Consider the following 17,484-nt stretch of genomic DNA (forward strand, 5'->3'; position numbering starts at 1 on the left):
GGGGCTGCTGTGGGACCTGGGAGTTTCAGCCAGACCCTTTTGTATCAAAAAAAAAAAAAAAAAAAAAAAAAGATTTAACCTCCCACTATGGGAAGAAGTAGTAAAACCAGAATGACTAGCAAATGAAGGGATTTGGAGCAAAGTTTCAAAGGTTAGATAAATCTATAAAAAATTACCTGGCTTGTGTGCCTGCATAGAGCAGCAGAAAGTGTTAATGTTAGTCTTACTTGCCTTTCACAGGAGCAAGCACGATTTGTTTATTTATTTTATAAACTGAGTCAAGAATATGCCATCAATAACTTTAAACATTCCCATGTTTGAACTAGAAGACAGCTGGCACAAAGAAACAATTACACAGCCATTGGGAGTTAGCTGACAGAGGATTTCCATAAGTAATTATGCTCTGTGAGTGTGAGGGGGAAGGAAGATAAAGGAGATAATGCCCTTTCCAGGGGATAATGCCTTGATATTTTCCTCATAGCCTTTTGCTGTAAAGCTAATGGCAGACACAAACTGAAGTGACCCTGGATGTAATTGGCAATAACAGATCTCTTCCCATTCTAGGTCTTCCAATCCCCCAAATGCAAATATTTCCAGCCACCCTGGTCAGTCTGAACAAGGAGAATTTACAGGGTCAGCGCTGAGATCAGCAGACACAGAATTTCTGTGCTTAGTGCCAGTTGGGTATAGAGGATGGGTACTCCATTTCCTTTTCTCCTCGACCTCTCCTTTTTACCTTCTATTTCAAATGATTTAATTTAAAAAGTACTTATTTTGTCTGACAGGTTGATGTCATCATCCATGGGCGAAAGAGATGAGTCAGGCTTCTTATATTGAGTCTAGAAATGTCTTTGAGAATTTAACTGGCAGCAGAAGACAGTTCTGACAAATAAGAGGAAGAATTTAGGTGCTAACCACGTTATGGTTGACTTTTACATGTAATAGAATCACGGAATCTTTTAGGTTGGAAAAGACCTTTAAGATGATTGAGTTCAGGCATAAACCTAACACAATATACACACAGCAGAAAATCCCACGTGTGAAAATCTAGTTATCTGCAGTAATGAAAGGAGCACTTACAGGTCTGGCACAGCATTCCCACCCATCCTGGGGAGCACTCGCAGATGTTGGGAGTGACACACTCCCCTCCACTGAGACACTTCTGCAGGCAAACAGCTGAACAGGTTGACACAGAACAAGTGAGAGGATGTATGGGATGTAGCTGTGTGTTAAGAGCTGTCTGAGAGGTGACCTGCTAGGCTTTATTCCATATGGCTGACTTCCAAAGGAATGGGTGTGTTCTGTTCTTCACATCATCACTGTGCAGGATTCTTTGAGATTTTCTTCTTAAGAAATTTATCCTTGATAACTGTCTGATGGGAGACTTGGCATTTCTCATGCTTAGCTCACCAACAGCTAAGAATAATCTCTTTATGATACATTCATGCATGTTGGATGCCTACTACATATTCCATGTAAAAAACAAATATTTTCATAGTGAAGTTTGATATGTTTATTGCATATATTTTTTGTTCAGAGATTCTGAAAGAGTGAGTGCATGATCTGGTGTATATGTATGAGAGACACTTCCTTCCTTCAGAATTTCTGAATAAATTATTAATATTATAAATTCAAGCCACTGGTTCTGAAATCATATTTACTAGCAGGACCCAAAGGGTAAAAAGCCAATATTTTAATCTGGTTTACATACAGTATGTCATCTTGATTATAAATTTATTCAGTTTATCTGTCAACTTCATGGTAATGAATAGCCATGTATGGAAAAATATTCCTTGAAAATATTTTAGGGTGAGAGGTTTTTCTTTAATTTCATTTTTATGTAACTGTAGTCAGAGTTACAGAGTTAGAACACGTCATTCTCCAAATTATGCACCAATGACCTTGAGAGTACATCAGTTTGGAAAGCTTTATAGCAGGCTTTAGCTAGTTCTGTACTTTGAAATACATGACATTTCTCTGCAGAATATAGCAAAATATGTGAAGCTGTTAAAACATAAAATCAATGCTTCAAGTTTAATACTATAAAAATGAATTTCCATAACAAGATGTATAACATGAAGCAGAACCAGGGTTCCCCCACACAGCTTTTTCTCCCTGCAAGCATCAGGTGTTTATAGCATTTTGTATTACCTGTACTTAAAACTATTATTTCTTCAAATTGCTGAAGTAGCAAAACAGATTCTGTGTTGGTTTTTAGTATTAAAAGATTGCAAATTGGTGTAGACTGGACTAATTAATATCAACTGTTTGATGGGAGTAGATCTGCTTACGTTTGCTGCAGTGCTTTCCCCTCCAGCCAGATGGGCAGACACAGACATTGGGGTGGACACATTTGCCCCCATTCATGCACATGGGATCACAGACACCTGCAGGGACACAACAAAGGAAGAACTTGGGAGCTGGAAAATGAGGGAGGATTTTAGTGGAGGCTCACTTGCTTCCTTGCAGAAGTTAGTTGGTTTGTAATTAAAAAGCAGAAAAGTAATTTGGAATTGAGAATCTGAAACACAGAGGCTTGATAGGTCCCATAAATCCTTATGGGAAATGCTGTGCCATGTGTGGAAACTCTTTGGTGGAAACTCTAGTAAGAGCTGCCTCACCAGACAGAGCAGAGAGACTGATTACAAAGATTCTCAGAAAAGCAAGTGGACAGGCCAGAGATTGTTAGAGCTTTCACTCTTATATGGGAAAATTCCTCCTTCATGTTCTCAGATGGAGAAGAAAGGCCTTGATGAGAATAGATTGCTTTCGCACAGTTTTGGGTATGATTTTGCATTCAACTAAGCTTAAATCTTAAAGATCTATTCTTCCATTGTTCTTTTGAAACATTACTTGTTAAAGTGCTCACCTTTTTACTATGTTCTTTTATACAATTTAGATGTGAGAGCTGAGATGTACTTACAAACACAAGAAGCCAGATGGGTTTTATGTTGATTTCATTAAAAATAGAATAGCCAGTTTTTGTGTCTCTGATTAAGCTGTATGTATCAGAGTTGTTTTAGAACATCCAGCATTAAAATCTCCCATTTCTGGGAAGGCACACATCTGCAATCCCAACCTGCTTTGAGGTAGGGAGATGCCATAGGCAGGCACCCGAATTCCTCCTGTCCTGTCTCTCCTTGCCTGTTAAGTTTAGTGTAGGAAGCAGCCATCAGAGGCAGGATAACTCAGAAACATGGCAGTGCCAGCATGCTGAGAGTGGGAATGATTTGCATCTTACATGGAAGGAGGCATTGGATAATTGGGTGGAGTACAAAAAGCCATGTAACACAGCAAGTGGCTGGACTGGGCTAGGAGAGCCAAGTCAGGAGGAGTTTGGCAGTGAAGGTGTGAGAACACATTTGTGCCTAAAGGCTCCTGCCATGTTCAGAGCTTTACAGGCACAGTGGAGCTGCCTGTGCCTCCTTCCCATCCATGGAAATCAGTGTAGTTCCCCCCTGCCTGCAGGGATGGGTGGTTGTGGGACACCCAGCTCCTCAGCAGGGACTTGAGGGCTGGCAGCTGAAACACAGCACTGCCTCCACCAGCCTCGAGGCTCTGCTGCCTTTTAGCTCACCAGCAGCAAGAGCAGAACAGGAATACTAATGCAGCAATCCTGACTCTTGAACTGTCTCTGCATGCAGGATCTCAATGCACAGTCCCCCCACAGACCTCTACTGCAGGAGGTGGAATCCTGAAAACAGCCTCAAAATAGGGATGGTTACTAAAAGGTACCATGCAAAAATGCAGCATCTTTTATTTGATGGCAGAATAACCTTTTGTTCCTCTCTCAGGGATGATCGGGCATTTTTAAGTAGGTAGATTTAGGTTCCCTAATTATTCCTCTGATGTAGTGAAATATTGCTCCTGTGGCACTTTGTGTGCTGGTCTCTCCCTTTGGTCCAGATGCTGCTGCACTGGCAGCTTTTAGAGCTGTATTGCTGCTCCTGCTTGGCTGCTACATTTGCATTTCATTCTGTGCCAATCCTCCTGGATCCCTCAGCACCCTGACCTGCCCTTAGGCAGGGCAGACATGGCCATGGTTGTAGGGGCTGCTTGGACCCCAGCCCTCAACCTCTCATCCTCCATTTCCCTCTTTCTCCACCTCTCCTGATCCATGCTGTAATCTTGGCCTCTGCTTACTAAGGCTAGCAGGGATCTACAGTTCTTGCTGAGCTGTTAAAAAATGCTGCAACCACTGGTTAAAACCTAGATGAGTTCAAAGGGTCATGGCATCTATAACTCTGAAATCATTTAATCTCTTATCTTCCCTCTTTCTCTCCCCTTTGATCCCACATCTCCAATAAGAGATTTTTGATCCACAGTCTTACTTTGTGCTATATTTGACTTCATATTGCAATTATAAAACAGCTCAGGCATTCAGAATTTAGAAAAGATGATTCCAAACTTGGTTCTAGATTTAAAATCACTTTATGCTTTTTGATATTCATGGACCATCTATAAATTTTGCTTTGATATCATATGAAACTTGGACAATATCTTTCCACCACCTCTTGGAAAGCAAAATCAAGAAAAGGTAATGAGAACAAGTAGCGCTTGTTCAGATGGATATTTCACTTTTTTTTTCTTTCTTTTGTTGCTTTCATTTTCTGTATATTTTTAACATAACACAAATAATCACATTCCTATTGGTTGTTTTTTTTTGTTTTTTGGTTTTTTTTGGGTTTTTTTTGTACTGACAGCAGACTCAGCTGCAGGGAGTTAAATTTGTAATTCAGCAAAGGTTTCAGCAACAGGTGAAGTCCAGTCTTGATCTGAATGAAACACATAAGGTCAAACTGACTTTCAATTTTCCATTTCTCTTTTTTTTTTTTTTTATTTTTTAAATTTAGTTGCCTTACAAATGACCAAGTAGATATGAAAATAAAGCATGAATTGCCTTCATTACTTATGGTATCTCTGACTTCAGTGATAAATCCAAAGTAATTTAATTCAAAGTGAATTGAGGGCTCAAGCCAGTACCAAACCTGTTCTGAACTGGAGGATCTTCTGCCTGCTCTCCTTTTTGCCAAGGAATTCACAAGCACCTTTAGGTGAATGAATGCAGAGTTATCTCTCCTCTTTTCCTTCCTGACATCTCCACCTTGTCCTCCCTTTCTTTAACTTAAATACTACTCCATCTCAATACCCATCAGGCAGACTTCAACATTTGTTAATGATAACTAGTTTGGATCCTTTCTAGTCCCATGCCTTGGCCTCTGTGGAGGAGTTCCAATTTCAAAATAGCAAACAAAAATGTTAGAGCCTCTCACAGGAAAACTAAATAAATTATCAGACACTAGGAGAGCAAATCAAATTATTGCAATCCTCCCAGGTGCTGGCATGACTTTGAAAAGACTAATTTTTTTTTGCCCTCCTCTTAAGAAAGCCCTGGCATCTTGACCCAGAGGCAGCAGTGGTTTGATAAGTTTTCCATCTCTCTTGGGGACTGGTCCTAATGCCATGGATATAAACACATTTGTGCCTTCCCTTTGCTGCAGTTAGGTAGGATATGTCACTGGGAGTAGGGGGAGTCCTGTGCTATCCACAGGTCCTGGCAGTCAGTGAGTATCACTAAAGCCTTCATCATTCCCTTGCTGCCTTGCTGACATTTCCATGCTTTTCAGCAAGAACCAAAGCACAGAATTCCATATACTCGAGTCTGAAATGTGCCACAATTCTGTAAGGGCACCATTTACAGCTCAGAACCACGTCCATGATCTTCCCTTCCCCTGAACTGGTGGGTTAGATAAGGTAAGCCCATGCTGAAGGTGATAATGCAGGTTGAAGAAGCAGCGTGGTTCTGTGCTCTATTTCAGATGAAGGGTGATTTTGATAAGGTAACAAGCAGCTGCAGGTGTTAAGATAAAACACAGGTGTTGCACAGAACATCACAAAAAACCTGCACAGTCCTCCCACGTGCTGAAAGGCATTCATAACTTGCTGAGTTTTCTGTTCAATTCAGCAGTTATTTCTCTTTGATGGCTTTAATGCATTTTGACCTTACAATCACTTAAAATTTCCTGTGACCCTTTTCATAGCTTATTCCCTCTAGGCTCACTTGACCCAGTGAAGCTCTTCTTGCAGCTCTTTTTATCAACCACCATGAAGCTGCACACCATCTCTTCAGCCCTAAAATCTTTAAGGTAGTCAGACCTTCTGCTTTGTCAGCCAAAACAAGGAATTTGCTTGCAAAATAAATGTTTCTGGAGATTACTAAAACCACCTCACAGCTGAAATGTTGTGTTTGAAGTGAAGCCTGTTTTCCTGGTGTTAGCAGCACCAGCCATGGACACTCACAGTTTTAGTGACTTCTGCTCCCTGCTTTTGTTCCCATTGATCTACAGCAGCATTTCTACTAAAATAAAAACAGTATTAGGCAGAATATCCCTGTTATGCAAGGCCAGAAGGCACTGGGGACAAAGTTAAGCACTGGACTTGCTTTGCTAGGCAGTGGATACTAGAATTGACTCTGTTGAAGGGGCACACTATTAACCAGCTGTATCTGCTGGTTAATATATACATTAATATATACAGTGATTAGAAACAGCCAGACATGTCCCCCAGACTTCCATTGCTTCTGTGGATTATCAGACAAAAACTTCCCTAGTTTCACCTAAACCACTTTAGACAAAAGGACTTCATTACACCTTTTCTCACTAGGAGATAATAAGTAAAGTTTTTAATTTTGTTGAAATAATTCGTATCACCACCCTCATAAAGTCAAAAGATAAAGAGGTGGAATATAACACCATGGTGCTAAAATCTTAGAAGAAAAAGATCCTCTGCCATGTTTCAGGGATTGAAACATCCATGTGCTTTCCTGGCCATGAGACTGCAGAGACTACTTAGTTCTGAACCAAAAACCACCTGTCATCATGTATCCTGAGCCATGGCTCTGATGAAGAGACAGTGCTGATTAGAAGATGTAGTTTTCAAAATAACTTTTCTTTTCTTTTTAAAATATTTTTGTTTCACTTTTTTTTTGTTTTTTTTTTTTTTTTTTTAATTTATTTTTATTTTCCCTGTAGAAGCTGAGTAAATTGACCTGCTTCTGGGTGCATCCTGCCTTTGGATGGAAGAGAGAAAATAGCCTCCAGCAGTAACATCTGTGTAGGCCAGCTAAGGCAATGCATCAGGCTGTATCTTGCTGACAAAGAGCACAGAAATGCAGCCAAAAGAACACCTACTGGTAGATACATACTTCAGCTTATCCCTTAAGTCACCATCCCTGTGCTGACATTTCAGGGTGATTCACAGGCACTGCTTTTATTTCTGGCTGGTGTTGGTTTTGAACTGATGACTTCTCTGTGGGCCCAGTGCATATTTCAACTTGTTCTATTGCTCTTTTGTGGAGCAGGGAGCTTGATCAGTCTCAGGTTTGTTTTTTCTATGGGTACATGTTGTTTTAATGTTTGTTTCCTCCTTGCTGCTTAGTGGCTGCCTTGATTTGGTGTGACATTCTCAAAAGCAAAGAGCTGTAGCTGGGGAGATACAACCCAGTATGGACACAGAGCATGGGACAGATTTAAAAACACCACTGACTGGTCTTGTCAGGAAAAAGTTGAGCTGTGGACAAAGATGAAGCCAGTAAATGTGAAAGAAGTGGATTTTGTGTTAAAGCTGGCACTTCTAGCCCTTTTCAAGTGTTTGTAGGTAAAGTATATCACCTACTGAAAAAACAAAATGAACGTGGAGAAAGTCTGTGCCACGAATGGCACAACTGTGACACTGCAGCCTTAAAGTGTAGGGATGTGGCTGATGCCTTTTCACAGGACACAAACTGGAAGGTCAGAGCAGCAGTTTCACAGAACAGCACAGTTCAATTGATCGACTGGAAGAAGGTTCTCCATCACTCTGGGTGCATTATGCACCCAGGCAGCACTGCTCAGATGAAACATTATCCTGGCTGCAGAAGGGAACAATTGCTTGGATGCTTCTAGGCTCCAAATAGAGATTTGATCTTGCTGAGTGATCTTCAATCCTTTAAAATAAAAAATAAAAATAAAAATCCCCAAATGGGTGTGTTCTGGCCAAAAAAAGATGTTTCTAACAAAGGGCACTACTGTTTGAATTCTACTGGCAGAAACTAGTGGAGGTAAAAAAAATGTCATTCACCCCTTTAGAGGGTATAACTGATGCTCAACAGATCATTAGTGAGATGGATGTACCAATATATCTGCTGCTGTGAAGGTCCCAAATGCACACAGCTCTGAAAAACACGTTATGGATCCGGGACACCAGCAATTTCTAGTCCCCTTTTTCCTGTGTCCAAGGGCAGTGAGGAAATAGTTTTGCCCATGCTGAGTTTTAGGCTCATATGTTTTTCCACTGCTTGATTTTATCTGAAATTCCTCATTTGTTGATTTAGTGTTGTAAATAAAGAAATAACTTTCTCTGCAATCTCTGTCTGTGTAACCTTGCATGTGTGATCCACTGAATGCCAGTAATTATAGCCACAGATTAGATGTTAGGGAGAAAGAATGCTTGTCATGTAACTAAATTCCAAATTTTGTGCAATGCTCTAAAATTTGGATCCTTATCCATATCAAACTACCAATCATTTTGAGGTTTGCTCACCCTATTTCTCGCTTCACGTACCTCTGACAGAGATGCAAAGCACTTCTTCAATAAATTACCTTTCTGAATAATAAAAAATAATCTGGTAGAAACCTCTGAGGGATGCAGTGCAAGAGAACAAATTACTACAAGACACAGAGGGAGCTGTAAATGTAATTGTGATGGTTGTGGTGACAGTTTGCATTTCTAATATATTCACTTTACCACAGAGCTCTAGCAATAAGAGTTAGTTTGCATGACCTAGCACACATTTCAGAAGAAAAAATGGTCAGAAAAATTGTAAACCATATAGATAGCAGTGCAGTGTCAGTGCTTTGCCTAATTATGTCTGGGTCTTCATTCTGATGTGTACTCTGATATACTAATGGGGTCTTTTAGAGATATTAAAGCAGGAAATAAATCTAATTTAGTTATTAGTTTGGTAAAAATGAGAAAAATAATTACTACTATATGGAAAGACTACTGAGCTGCTAGGCTGCACTGCTAGAGTCAGGGTGTGCTCTGCATTGCTGTGTGCTGTCACATCCCTCCCAGCAGCTGATAACATTTGCTGCCAGCTAAGGAGGATCCTGATCTCTCCTTCTGTACCTCCAAATGTTTCCCTGGGAGTGAGTGGTAGGCAAGACTCCTAAACCTCAGGAAAACAGTGGGGGATTGTCACTGAAATGCAGGCAGGGGACTCCCCAGTCTCCTTGGACTGAAATGTTTCTCCCTCTTGGTCTCATGATCTTCATTTTGTCTGTTGTCTGTCACCAGGTGAAATAGCACATGCAGCAGTGTCATGTTGGGATAGCTGGGGGATAGTTCAGCATCTTTCAGAATGGAATCAAACAAACAAAATCAGCACATGAAGGTGCACATTTGGATGTTTGGGGAATATTCTGCTAGGAACTGTGAGATTCTGGGATCATTAATAAATAATTTTTCTCATTTGTGGGCTGGTTTGAGTCTGATTGCAACACAATTAATTTGAAAAAGTCTATACCTCTACTTTATTCTCATCTTTGCAACTATTAGTGTATAATTAATGTGGGGAATTGCAAAATATACTCTCAGCACAGGTCATATTCCCAACTTGTTAGAGGCTTGAGTTTGGTAGCATTTTCTCTTCACTGAAGAGTGCTCTGTGTTTTATTAGGTCAGTGAACCATTCCAGCCTGTGTATAAATTGTTCTGTTGAGCTGCTTTCTTGTCATGCCTGAATGAGAAGTGAAAGAGGACTCATACACACTCTGTTGAATGTTTTGCAGCTCTGTGCTTGAGGATGACCTGCAATTTTGGCCATTTGGGCACATTCTTCTTGGTGCAATTTGGTTCCTTTTCATCTATGCAAAGGGAAAGGGAGATGCAGGTCTCAAGACAAGGAGAGCAGCCACAGGCAGCAGTGGTCTGGCTGATCACCCAGCCAAAAAGTAAGGACCTGGTCAGAAAGTTTGGAATAGGACTGCTGCCTGCACTGGCACTCTACCAACCTGTTCATCACCCTGTTATTATCTGCCTCACAAATAAGCTTGAGCTTACATGGAAATCAGTGCTAGAGAGGATTGTCTTGCCTGTGTCTTTTTGTGGATAAATAGACAACATTAATCTCCATGACCATCTGTCTTCTGGGCATTTCAAGTGATTGCTCCTTTTTTAAGAAATGTTTAAAAAATATTTTAATCAAAAAATAGATCCCCAAAATGTTGTTTCATAAATCAATTAGTGAGCAAAAAGCACTTATTTTCACACAGAAGCCCACTGCAACAAGAGATGCAGTAATTCAGGAACCCCTTTTCTTTTACTTTAGGCATTCTTTTACATACAACAGATCTGGCACATGTCTTCAGTTTTAAGATACAGGTAAAGACTATTAAAATTTAGATGTTCTACTCTAATAAAATTCATGCTGTAGTCTGGGAATGCTCTGCTTATGGAATGAATAAAAAATTTAATAAGGCTTTTGGGCTTATTTAGGAAATATATTCGGTTCTTACCCAGATGTATTCTTGTTCCCTTCCTGAAAAATAAATTTAGACAGATGCATGTGCTCAAACCCCCTATTAAAATAAATGCATCATCTACATATATATGTGAAAATTTAGTGTTTAAGAAAGGCCACCTAATGTTTTTATCACAAATCCTTACTAAGAGTGAGCAGTGAGGAGCTCTGAGAGAGACCAAAACCCAGGTTGTGCTGTGAGTCCCTGTCTCCTGCTGGGAAGTCACAGCTCTCCCTGTTCCCCCCAGGCAAGATGCACGGATCATGTTTTGTGCAGCTGAATAGGAAAGACAGCAGTAGCCTGATTTTTTTTTTTTTTTTTTTTGTTTTGTTTTTGTTTTTGTTCATCTTCTGTTGTATTTCCTGCCCAGTGGAGGAAGATGGCATCTAATATGAACCTATTCTGTTACATAAACTGGAAAATCAAGTAAGGACTGAGATCAGTGGTTCCTTTTCATTCTCCAGACTGGGCACCCACCAAGGGACAAGCCAGCCCATGAAGCTTTGTACATTTGTTGCATAGAGAATACTTTTAACAGGAAGGTACAGGTCTGTTTGCCATAAGCTGCTGCTCATTTACTTCCAAACACCCACTGTTCAAACATATTTGCCATCCAGGAAACTTGTTCCTTTTAAGCACATCCTTGCTGTATGAAAAGCAAATCTGATGGAAATTATTCCTCCATCCATTTGGATGAGATATGTGGTTTGTTCCCTGCTTGTTTGTGTAGGAGGTTTGCTGGACCTTTGGCTTGCAAACTGGCTGATTTTTGATAACTTAAGTCAATCTGGCTACTCAGTGAAGACATTCCAGAGAATATATCACACAGTGTCAAGATGACAACTCGGTGGGAGCCTGATTTGTTGAGCAGTAAAACTTCCTGCTTATGCAGCTGGCGAGGCAGTAATGTACAGAAACATTACATGGCAAGGCTGGAATGTGGGAAATCAGTGACTTTCACAATATGACATTGCTTAGCAAAAAGCTGCCTTTGAAACCCAGTGTTCACATTTCCAATTAGTTTGCCTCTAGCTCTCATGCAAGCAAAGTCCTCATGCTACCAGGAAGGGAAGAGAAAGGAGGAGGGAAGAGGAGCAAGCAGAGCTGGAGGAATGACTGTGAGTTATACTGCACACTGTGAATTGGCCATAAATCCTGGCTGCAGGAATTACTGAAATGGAGAAATAGTTATCTCCTAACTCTGAGATCCAATCTGCAAAGCCCCAGTGTCAGTGCAATGATTTATGTGATGCAAACTCGTCAGGATTGAGCCCAACACAATGAAACAGATGCACACAAAAACTTATTCTCAGTTTTAAACGGGGAGCAAAGCCCAATTCTCTGTCTGTGTTGTGTGGCCATGAGGCAGTGCCAAAAGAGGGGCTGAGGTCAGGCTCCAGATGTGCCTGGTGTGCTGGGAAGGCAGGAGGAGGATGCTGCTTTCCTGTAACCTCTGCTTGCTGATGAGCTCCAGAGGGAGCTGTGGCTCGTCTTTTCTCGCTCAGAGATGCACTCACAGGGAGCAGACAGCAGAGGAAAGGATAAATGTGTGGTCCCATGAATCCTCTTCTTCTCCCCTTCTCTTCATTCCAACCTTTCTTAAGAAAACTCTGCTTTTATGGCTTTCATTTTTAAAGGTTGTTTGTAGAGCACTGCTATGAAAATACACATAGTAAATAAGGCAGACCTATAGTGTTGTCTTTGTTCATAATTTTTGTAAGGATGCAGTAGATATCAGTCAGAACCCTGCTTTAAAGCCTCCTGAAAAGCAGTGACATCTCAGATTGTTAAAGCTGTGTTTTTCAAAAGGGAATTCAAACCACTGCACAGTTTTTATTTAATGTCCGAGTGCGCTGAATGCAAAGTTGATCCAGAAAAATATTTTATTTTGGGGTGCTGCCAGCATTTGCCTCTTCCCTCTCAACAAGACTGATTACACTGGAAACAATCCTCCTCAGGTGAGGATAGGAGGCTGTGGATGTGGAGGCACAACCACACATTTCCCTGTCAGTGCTGCCACCAGCACCCGGGGTGTGGGTGTCTGCTCTGCATAATCACCAGGCACTCATTGCACCTGCAGCCAGTCACACCTCGCTGATTTACACTTGCTGGGCTTTTGGAGTGATGTTTATTTAGGTACAAAACACAAACTTTCAGGCTGGGTGCCTTTCTCCATGCTCAGGAAGCAAAGGAGAGCGAGCCTGAATAGAAAAGATGTGGTGGCACCACTCTGTCCTGCACGATTTTGGCTGCCATGCAGACAGTATTAGAAATTACAAACTGCACAGGGATGAAACTAAAAATCTTAAGGCAGAAATTCCAAACTCTACAGGACAAAAATGAAAATCCTAAGTCATGGTTCTATGTATTTAAAATAAACCAGGAACCTGTTTGGGTTCAGTTCAAAAATAACCTGGTTTTGATGGGTTGTGTGACTTTTAGTTTCAATTATCTCCTTCAGTTGAGAGTCTGAAGTTGCCAAAATTAAATAGAAGTTTTCTTTCTCTGTCCATGAAGGTGAGATATTAAGAAGGAAAGAGAAATGTCTAAAAGCAGTGGAAACAATATCAACGTGTCAAACAAAGACAACATTGAATAAACTGACAATTTGTCTGCCTTGGTGTTAAGTTTACTTACTCTATCTTGCTAGGTTTTATTAGTCAGGTGATAATCCACCCCAAATTTCTAAGATTATAGACTCATTGTAAGCACACAGTAAAGCTAATTTGCTGTCAGAGGTGTTTGAAACTCTGCTAGAAGTGTAAAAGTGCATAATGACAGAGAAATTTCATATTCAGAGTGCAGAAAACAATTAAGATAGTGATAAAATCCTTCAAAAGGATTTTTTTTCCTCAGAATTGTCACATTCATCATTGTGGCTAAGCCACCCTTACATTTCTCAGCGTGGGGTCACCTGGTAGCAACAGGGGACACCACTGAGCTGTGATTTGGGTCACAAGTTCACCTTTAGCAGTCTCTCTGACATTGTCCTGCTGATTTGAAAATGGGAGATGATGCAATGTTAAACTTCCAGAAAGCTTCACATCTGATCACAGCTTTGCTATCATGATATGAGTATTTTTTTCCTCACTCTTTGTGTGGATTTTACAGCTCTGTGCAAGCTGAAATGTCCTGTGCACCTCAGTGCTCAGCTACCTCGTAGGGAGTCCTTAAAGCCTGACAGAAAAGATGCTCAAATGCAGAAAAAAACCCTCTGTAAAGCAGAAATTTATTGATTTTTCCTGATTCTTCCTTGCCACACCCTTCCCAGGAAGGTCAGCAGAAGCACTGCACCAAAAGTCTCCCAGCTGGATTTCTGAGCACTCAGGCACACAGCCCATGGGGCTGTCTCACCTCTGTCAGCTACCCCAGGAGGCCTCAGGATTGTCAAAATTAACTTGATAAATGTATAAATACAGATATGCTTATTGCTAGTGGCACTGCAGAATGAGCTGCATGATACTCAGCTCTCCTTGGAATTTCAAATGGATATTATGTTAGTTTTTATATGTTTTGTTTAAGAGCAAAGGGGCTGGGCTGTGGGAATTCTTCACACTAGGGATTTATTCTCCACTTTTTCATTTGTCTGTGTGTGAGTTAGGAACATGTGCCTGTGTTTACACTTTTAGCCTTCCAGTGTATGCCACATACATTATCTAATTCCTCAATCTAGTCTATGCCTGATGCTAAATGATGTGAAATCGTGCCTAAGAAAGGGGTGAGATGTATTCTTCATTTGAACTCTGAGGGGTTTATGGGACAGAGAGCAGCCTCCCACTGCTGGGAGAGCTGGTTTCCTCCTTTTTGTGTGGAGGAAAGTTTGCAAAATCAGCTGAGTGACTTCTACTGTACCCTGCAGGCTTTTGCTCCAGAGGAGCTGCAAAATCTGGAACCTCTTCCAGAGGAAAGAGAAGTTATTCTATATAACAGCAGTAAGAAGGTATAGAAAAACTGCTTATTATAAAATCTTGTGAACTAACTACTTCTATTGATGTATCTTGATACTTGTCCCATGTGCTCTTGATTTTAGGCAAGAAAAAAGAAAAATTACTGAACGTTTTTTTCAGTAATTAGCAATCCATGGCCAGTAAGAATCAGCAAAAATTGTGTTTTCCTTCTACTTAATTATGCTTCTCTTCATTTGTCACATTCACAGGCCCTTTGTTTAAATTTTTGTAACACTAGGCTAAATAAACCAGACTAAGTAGGAATTATGGAAGTAGAATGAAGGCTTGGATCAGAGAGAACAAAAATGTTTTCATCATCTCAAAAACCATTTTTGCAAAGATTATACCAAGATGGACAACAAAACCTGAGAAACTTTTGGAAAGTGGAAAGAAACCTGCTGTGAGTTTGGAGGATTGCAGGGAGTGCTTTGCTCCACTGCAATCATCATCAGCGCGCTTCCCTTTGATCTGCCTGGAGATGTGGCAGGGTGTTTAAAGCTGGAAACAGCACTTCTCTGATGTTCTCTAACCTCAAAAACAGGATGCCAAACATAAGGTTTTTTCCTCCTTTTTTCTCCCTCCAGCACATTCCTGCCAGAACAGAGTATTCAATTGTGCACTGTGCGTCACGACCCTCCCTGCTGCAGGAGGGGAGAGTGCCAGTGTGGGGAATGAGAGGGCTTTTGTTGCTGCAGGGAATTTTTTACTGTTTTTTTTTTTTTTTTTCCTGTGTGTGTGAGAGACATAAAATGCTCTGGAAATGTACAGATTCTTCCTGCCAAGAATGGTTGTTTTCACAGCTCCCCTCTTGCCAATTTCAAACTGATTAAGAAATAATAATAATAAAAAAAAAGTTTTCACATACATATCCTAAACTCCCTGGCTGACAGATATTGTTGAGCAATTGAGTCTGTAAAAGTGCCAAAATAGCCTATTTCCCCAGAAGAATCCAAGAATCAAATATTAATATTGATGGAAACGTGAAAAGGGAGTTTTCAGTGACAAGAACAAATTCAACGATGAAGTGCTGTTAACCAATTACCTTAATTAAGCAGGAACGATGAAGTTCTAATATTTTTAAGGATCTTAGTCAGCTTTTGGGCCTTTGGCTTTAATCCCCCCCTCCCCCCCCAAAAAAAATAAATCTTTCGGACAAAATAATGAATTAATCTCCAAATGTTACTCATTTTGAATCCATGAAATATTTAGAGAGGATTCCAGCAAAATGTTCTCCTCCCAGTTTTGGGTTGACTTATTCAAATTAACAAGTTGGTTTTGGGTATAAGATAGAGCTTTATGGGCTCTCATAGAAATATAGGTGATCACAGCATAAATTGAAGCTAAATGTTCTGTGGAACATGCACAAAAAGGAGAAAAGCTGTTTAGGAGTCAGAGAACTGTTGGAAAACAAAGGGAAATGTGTAACTCGCTTTTCTGGCACCTTCTTCCAGTGTAGCCCTGGGCACAGGAGCAGATATTGGTGACCACTGTTCTTACAGGGGGGATGCAAACAGCTGGGGAAGGAAAGGAAATGTTCTGTGCACAAAACCACGTGGGGATCAACACTGCCAAAGCACAGGCTCCTTTTTCAGGTGCCTCTGTTGGGAGAGCAGCTCACAGAGTGGTTTTTGTAGCTGGAGTAGGGAAGGTGTCTCCCCAAAGGGTGATTTGGGCAGTTGCCTGGATGGATTCTGTGATTCTGATTCTGATTCTGTGTTGTTTGTGGTAAAAGTGTGGGATGTGATTCCCAGCACCTGAGGGTCCCTTAGATACTTGTAGTTAAGTGGTCAGAATATTCCCAATGGTGTCAGACTTTTAAGTCTGTCAAAGGGATTCCTCAAGGGCTTCTCCCCATGAAATATAGATCAGTGTTTGACATTTGCTGACTTGGCCTTGGTGCTGTTTCTTCCACCTTTCTCAAAGAAGCAGAAGGAAAGGCTTTGCTTTCCCTCAGCATCCATCCATTATATCCTCCTATCAATTCCACATCCCATGAGTGTGGATACTTATTTTCAAGTTTTAACTCTGCCTAAACCAGAGCACTTCACAAAAAATTCAAATCACCTAGATGTTGAAAATCACCTTCTGTGCTCAAGAACAAGATCACCAAGTTACAGTCTGTATACTTTTCACTCTCTCCTTCACCCCCAACATAATAAAAACAGTTTCCAGCAAGATCCATTAGCAATTAGATTTTTCTGTGTGAATCATTCACTTGCAAAAATATACATCAGGACCACATTCATCTAGGAGACCCAGAGAAACAAAAGAGAGAGAGAGCAGGAGCAAAGAACTTTTAATGTTCCAATAGTTTTGATAATAAGGGTACATTTATATTTCCAGATTCAGGTGGAATTATTAGATCCATATTGAAAAATGAAAAATGAATGGTCTTAGCACAGGGTCTCCCAACTACTTGGGCCCTAAGTCCTCTCTTTCTTGTAAGTTCTGCCTGAGATACTGAGTCATTAAAGGATTCATTAATTTGACTTCTGCAGCACAGAGTGAGTGAAAAGCCCAGGGTACTGTTTGCTGGGACAGGGATTCAAAATCAGGTCCAGCAATAATCACAGCAATATTGAATCAGATTTTTAATTAAAGATCTGATGAAGTCCTACAGAATCCTCCCATCCACAACACTTTAAGGTGGTCAAGTAGGTGACACTGTGAGCCCCATTTGCAGGTAAATTATCACCTGGCTCTGAAACACAGTGTAGTACACACCACAAGGTGCCAAAATGAACCAATACTGCCATGCCTCAACATTTAAATGAATAGTTGCTAATTAATGATATCACTGACTCAGGTAGCTTTGAAGCAATTATTTAGCTATTATTTAGTTTAGTTATGGAATCAACATTTATTCTTACTTCTTCCCAATACCATCAGGAACAATAAAATGTGGATTTATGACAGACTGTAACAACAAAGAAGCACAGGTAGTTATGACAAGGAGATTCTCTGGATATATTTCA

General features: G+C 40.5%; 1 protein-coding gene across 1 annotated transcript in view; it reads right to left on the reverse strand.

Moving 5' to 3' along the window:
- Nucleotides 1–606: 606 nt before the first annotated feature.
- LOC306804534 (von Willebrand factor D and EGF domain-containing protein-like) overlaps nucleotides 607–17,484 on the reverse strand; it is a gene marked incomplete at both ends in the record, with an annotated part of 194,408 nt that continues 177,530 nt past the window's right edge. The window contains 3 exon segments of the mRNA XM_079311273.1: nucleotides 607–611; nucleotides 1,081–1,176; nucleotides 2,292–2,387. Of these exon segments, the coding sequence (XP_079167399.1) occupies nucleotides 607–611; nucleotides 1,081–1,176; nucleotides 2,292–2,387 (197 nt within the window).

The sequence above is a fragment of the Erithacus rubecula genome (assembly GCF_903797595.1).
Source record: "Erithacus rubecula genome assembly, chromosome: 8".
NCBI lineage: Eukaryota > Metazoa > Chordata > Aves > Passeriformes > Muscicapidae > Erithacus > Erithacus rubecula.